Source organism: Gymnoscopelus braueri (genome assembly GCF_963280865.1).
Source record: "Gymnoscopelus braueri genome assembly, chromosome: 21".
NCBI lineage: Eukaryota > Metazoa > Chordata > Actinopteri > Myctophiformes > Myctophidae > Gymnoscopelus > Gymnoscopelus braueri.
The window spans coordinates 9,729,184-9,735,183 of NC_137623.1; the positions used below are offsets into that span (position 1 = coordinate 9,729,184).

General features: G+C 44.4%; 2 protein-coding genes across 2 annotated transcripts; both read left to right on the forward strand.

Annotated features, from left to right (window-relative positions):
* Positions 1-2,073: 2,073 nt before the first annotated feature.
* Positions 2,074-3,090, forward strand: LOC308076772 (phosphatidate cytidylyltransferase, mitochondrial-like; the record flags this gene model as incomplete). The annotated part of the gene is made up of 1 exon (XM_080417246.1): positions 2,074-3,090. The coding sequence occupies one exon, from the start codon at positions 2,074-2,076 to the stop codon at positions 3,088-3,090; it is 1,017 nt and encodes a 338-aa protein (XP_080273372.1).
* Positions 3,091-4,053: 963 nt separating this feature from the next.
* Positions 4,054-4,902, forward strand: LOC308077539 (store-operated calcium entry-associated regulatory factor-like; the record flags this gene model as incomplete). The annotated part of the gene is made up of 1 exon (XM_080418288.1): positions 4,054-4,902. One exon carries the CDS (start codon positions 4,054-4,056, stop codon positions 4,900-4,902), a length of 849 nt encoding a protein of 282 aa, XP_080274414.1.
* Positions 4,903-6,000: the final 1,098 nt, after the last annotated feature.

A 6,000-nucleotide genomic window follows, 5' to 3' on the forward strand; every position in this document is an offset into this window, starting at 1 on the left:
TTTCGTCCATACATGGGCATAGACACAGGCTGACACGTCATGTGAAGTCTGGGTCTGGCAGAACCAGGTCTCCTGGTCTTGTTTTTACTATTTGTATTTTTTTTTTCACCTATGTGAAGTTAATAATAAGAGATATTCATGCGTGATGTCCTTGGCATACTGGTATAAGAAACCTGACAGACACGGACAGACAGACAACAATTCAGGGGACATACAGTAGTACATACATGGAAGAACGCTCCTCTAAATATCTCTTCTACGCCACGCTGTTAAAAAACACTATGAAAATGGCTGCCATTCTATGACATCAAGTCATTGATTGATTGATTGATTGATGTAGTTTATTTAGAAAGACATGAGAATAGTACATGACAGTACATAACAGTACATGGAAGTACAAATTCACAATACAAGGTCTACTAAACTGGAAACTCTCATTAAGCACTAAGCTTGTTTAAGATGAGATCCCCATGCACACAAATCATGATGTCATATAAGAGGCAGACAGATATACACACTACTATACAGAATGTCATACAATCAGCTTTCAGGTTAATGGTATGACGAGAGAGAAAAAAAAAAATATATATATATATATATATATATATACAAAAGAGGAAAATGAAGGGGGTGGGTTAAGACTTAGACAGGGGCCATTTTCGAATTGCAGCCTCCTGAAGGTGTATCTTTAGGGCAGTTTTGAAAGTGAGTAGGGTTTTACACTCCTTTACTCCTTTTGGTAGGGCATTCCACATTTTTGATGAATAGCATGAGAACGAGTTCATTCCCTTAGTTGAGCCAAATCTGGGTTGAACATGATTTGTGGAGCTGCCTCTGGTGTTATGATCATGGACTGCATTAACATTTTGGAAGTATTTTGTCAAATACAGGGGGATCCCAATGTTGTGGTGTATCTTGAAGACCAGGCCCATAGCAAGTTGCTGTACTCTGTCCTCAACCCTAAGCCATCCAATCCTAGCAAAATGAGCAGGGGTTAGATGGGTTCTGTGATTGAGGCCAAGAAGTAGCCTTACAAGTTTGTTTTGGGATGTTTGGAGCCTTGTTTTTAAGGCCTTGGAGGTGTTGTGATACCATGAAGTGCATGCATAATCATAATGACCTTGAATGAGGGCCCCTGCAAGAATCTTCAGAGTATTCTTACTGACTAGGCGATCAATCCTCCACAAATAGCGTGTTGTTTGGTTGACATTTTTGATCACTTTTTTGGCGTTTTTGTTACCAGAGAGGTTTGCCTCCAAGATGGAGCCCAGGTAGGTAATTTCATCCTTTCTTTTGATGACATCATCACCCACTTTGATCGTGAAACTCTCTGCCTTGCTAAGGTTAGGACTGGACCCAAAGAGGATGGATTCAGTTTTACCCAGGTGTAATGAAAGTTTGTTGTCAGAGAGCCAGATGCAGATCTTGTTGAGTTCGGAGCTGAGAGTTTTCTCAACCTGCAGCCTGTCCCTGTCCGAGACTAGCAGGGCCGAGTCATCTGCGAACAGGAACAGTTTGCAGTCGCAGGCCGATGACATGTCATTCACATATATCAGGAACAGTAAAGGTCCTAGTATACTTCCTTGTGGGACACCACAAGTCACAGGGAGGGGGGGGGACTGGGTGCCGTTTACTTCCACCACTTGCTCCCTCCCTTCCAGGTAGGATCTCATCCAGTTCACTGACGTATCATCAAAACCTATTGCTTTGAGCTTATTGATCATCTATGATGTTTCTTTTTTTTTAAGGGGCGCTTTTTGAGCAAGTCATATTGTAACTTGTCAGCAGATACTATTTACTATGACGTAAGCACTATGATATCATACTAGGCCTATATTTATGACGTCAGGGATCTCCATACACAGCCATGAAGGGACACACACATACACACACAGATGACAAACAGCAGATGTTATACAGCTGACCCAATGCATGCGACTACAATAATAACACAATTGACATTGGAGGTTTAGAGGTACTTGGCCCCCCTTGGTCTTGAGTAACGATTTCTGGTGTGTTTCGTCTGTAAGGTTAACTTAACTCATACTTAGTAACGGTAGCTATAATGTCAACATGACTCTTCCAGCAGCATTTTATAGGAGGATCTTGTCTCAGTTTCCCCAGGACATCAGTTTAGCTTTTGCTTACGGGTCCGGTGTTTTCAAACAGCGTGGGACCACTCAAGAACAAATGGGGAAAAACATGCTGGACTTTGTGTTTGCAGTGGACGACCCTGTGACATGGCACACCATGAACCTGCTGCAGAACCGCAAACACTACTCGCTTCTCAAGATGCTGGGGCCCAAAAGGATCTGTTCCATACAGAGTGATCACGGGGCCGGAGTGTACTACAACACTCTTGTTCCTGTGGATGGAAGGTTAATCAAATATGGAGTCATTAGCACAGAGACTCTGATTGATGACCTGATGCACTGGGAGACGATGTACGTTGCTGGGCGACTGCACAAACCAGTGAAGATGCTGATGCAGAATGACAATGGGAAGTTGTGTGCTGCTCTGGTAGGCAATCTGAAAAGTGCTGTGATTGCATCCTCCCTCATGCTGCCGGAGAGCTTCACTGAAGAAGCCCTTTTCCTGCAGATAGCCGGTCTCTCCTATGCAGGGGATTTCAGAATGGTGATTGGAGAGGATAAGTCCAAGGTGGACAATATTGTCAAAGATAACATCCAGCGCTTCCGGATTCTATACAGCAGCGTTTTACAGGACTGCCCTCAAGTGGTCTGCAAGCCTCAGCAGGGAAAACTACAGGTGGACAAGAGCCCTGAGGGCCAGTTTGCCCAACTAATGGCATTGCCTCGGACCCTTCAGCAAAGGATCACATGGCTTGTAGACCCTCCGGGGAAGAACCGAGATGTGGAGGAAGTCCTGCTGCAGGTGGCCCAAGATCCAGACTGTGGTGCTGTTGGTGCTGTTGTACAGCAAGGAATCTCATCCATCGTCAAGTCCTCCAGTGTAACGCAAAGCCTCAAAGGCATAGCCACGGCCGGCCTGTGGAAGACTGTGTCATACAGTTCCAAGAAACTGATGAAGGTGTGGAGGGGATGGAGGAGGAAGCCTTCCGTCTCGTAACTGTCCCGAATCTGTCTGTGTACTTGTCTGTCAGACATGAATGAGTTTATTTAATTAATTAAAACAAATAAATTACAAAACAGAAAAACAAGCATAGCAACAACAACAACCTTTGTCAATGCAAACTCTATTCACTGATAATTATCAAAAAATATATATACCGTATATACACAATCTAAACATCTCCACTGCATGTTCAAAGAAAACATAAAAATAAAACTATACAAATAATCGCAGTAATAACATAAATAAATGAATAAAACCAACCCGTTGATACTCAACACTCTAACTGAAGTGTTGAGTGTTGAGTAGACATGCACTTTGACTTACCATGTGTTCACTAGACACCCACTTACACCTCTGTCCTTACTCAGCTGTGTTTGCCGCTTGCCCTTGTTTTACTCCCCTTAATCCTTTGAAAAACAAGATTGCTTGGGAAGGAAAAGAGAGGAGAGACTGCAATAATAGAATATGTGGCAGTGTATTATAGTCAATGTGAATCACAGCTAAGAAAAAAATTATGTATGTAATAAAATATATATAATATTGTAACTTGTCAGCAGATACTATTTACTATGACATCAGTACCCGTTAACAGAATAGGCCAAGTATTGATGTATGATGTAATGACGTAAGCAGTATGACCTCAGCGCTTTGACATCATACTATATTTATGATGTCAGGGATCTCCATATATAGCCATGAAGACACACATGCACGCACGCACGCACGCACAGAGATGACATCGTCATGGAATGACATCACAACGTCATCATCTCAACCATATATATATGTCCTTTAAATTGTAAAGACTTGCTTTCATTTTGTCAGCGGTGGATGTTGCTTGTTAAGGGATAATAGCTTACTCATATTTCAAGTGTTTGGTAATCTAACAACCTGACAATGAAGCGATTTATCATATTGCTTGTTCAGCTTCTCTTTGCTGTTTCAACTCTTGCCTCGATGAGTTGGAATGAAGCTCCAGGAACCAGCGTGTTGCTGCGCGATGTCAACGCCTTGACCCTTTACAAAGATCGCTACACCACAGGCCGCCGGTCCAGCCCTGTTTCCCAGCTCAAATGTGTTGGCGGCTCCGCAGGCTGTGGGGCCTTTGTTCCCCAAGTGGTCCAGTGCATTAATAAAGGGTGGGACGGAGTCGATGTCCAGTGGCAGTGTAAGGCAGACATGGACAATTCATACCGGTTTGGTCAAATAGAGGTGAGCTGCGAGGGCTACAGCCATCCAAGTGATGCCTACGTCCTGACCGGTTCCTGTGGGCTGGAGTACAAGCTGGAGCTGACGGAGGAGGGCCACCGCAAGAGAGCACAAGGGGCCGGCAGCTCCTACAGTTTCTTTGGCAACAAGCATCATCAACGGAGACATCACCAGAGTTCTTCACTGGAAGTCGGGTTCTTGCTGGAATGTCTGCTAGGAGTGGCTGTGCTGCTGCTCCTAGCCTATGCCATCTATCAAATCTTCCTCATTGGAGAACCCACTCGGCCTTCTCCACGCTATCCTGGTGCCAATCCAGGCTATGATGGTGTCAATCCAGGCTATGGCTTCCACAGTGACTACTACAGCAACCAACAACATTACCCAGGAGGATGTGCTTCCACAGGAACAGGAGGTGGCTTCTGGACAGGCCTGGGGACAGGAGGGATGCTGGGATACCTGTTTGGAAACCGCAGGAGACAGCCCTCCAGCTACACCCACTTTACAGACAGCAGACCTGAACCCGAACCTGCTAGAGCGCCCACCAACAGCACAGGGACACGCACTGCATCAGGGTTTGGAGGAACCAAAAGAAGATAGGGATCTGTGTGTCAAACTGCTGGACTGATCAGCAGCACATTTCTTGTGTGCGCCAGTAGGCCAAGGAAGTAACTTTTTGCCAGACCCAAGGGGTCGGGCTTACATGAGGCTTTGTACCTGTTTCGTCCATACATGGGCATGGTCACTTTGTCCTCCGGCCCCAGCCAAAAAAAAGTCTGTCACTTTGTCCTCCGGCCCCAGCCAAAAAAAAATCTGTCCCCCAAAAAAGTCTGTCCATACATGGGCATAGAAGGGACACACGTCGTGCGAAGCACGACGTGTGTCCCAGCCATAAAAGTCTGTCCCCCTTTCGTCCATACATGGGCATAGACACAGGCTGACATGTCATGTGAAGTCTGGGTCTGGCAGAACCAGGTCTCCTGGTCTTGTTTTTTTTTACGTAGTAGTGAACGTATTGTAGGCCTACTACTTGGAGGCCAGTCAAGATTTGCAAAACAAGAAACAAACAATGGAGTTTGCGTGGTTTATGAATTTCTGGTTTCCAAACATTGTTTAAAAAACAATGTTTTTTACCCTTTATGACAGGGTAGGTTGGTCCTCCCTCTCTGAGAGAAGAGATAGGCACTGGTATCAGTTTATTTTTAAGGCTATCGATGGGAAGGTTCCACCCTACCTTACATTACTATTAGAATGGAATAAAAACACTTACCAGACCCGCTCAAGTGGCTGGTTCCACCTGTTCAGTCTGAACTGGGGAAATCTGCTTTCTGCTTTGATGCTCCTATAAAAACATTCTCAAACCAAGAAAGTACAACCTTCCCGTCTGCACAAACACCTTGTTTTCTGAGCCGGAAATCTAGGCAAATAAAGGCATAGGCATGCAGATGCCTAAGATTTAAAAATGATAATATTTATTTTAATAATACAATTATTATTTTCTATTATTCTTTGTTTAAGGTACATCCATGTGTACAATATGTTAACAAGTTGCTGTTTTGTGTCAGTGTTTGTTTGCATTAATGCTAGTTTTGACTTAGCTCCATGAAGAACCTCTCACTCCGCTATACAGCTCCGAGATGAGGTTCTATGTCGTTCTCATCCAGAATCGGGTGAACGTCCGCCAAGGCTCCGCTGTTT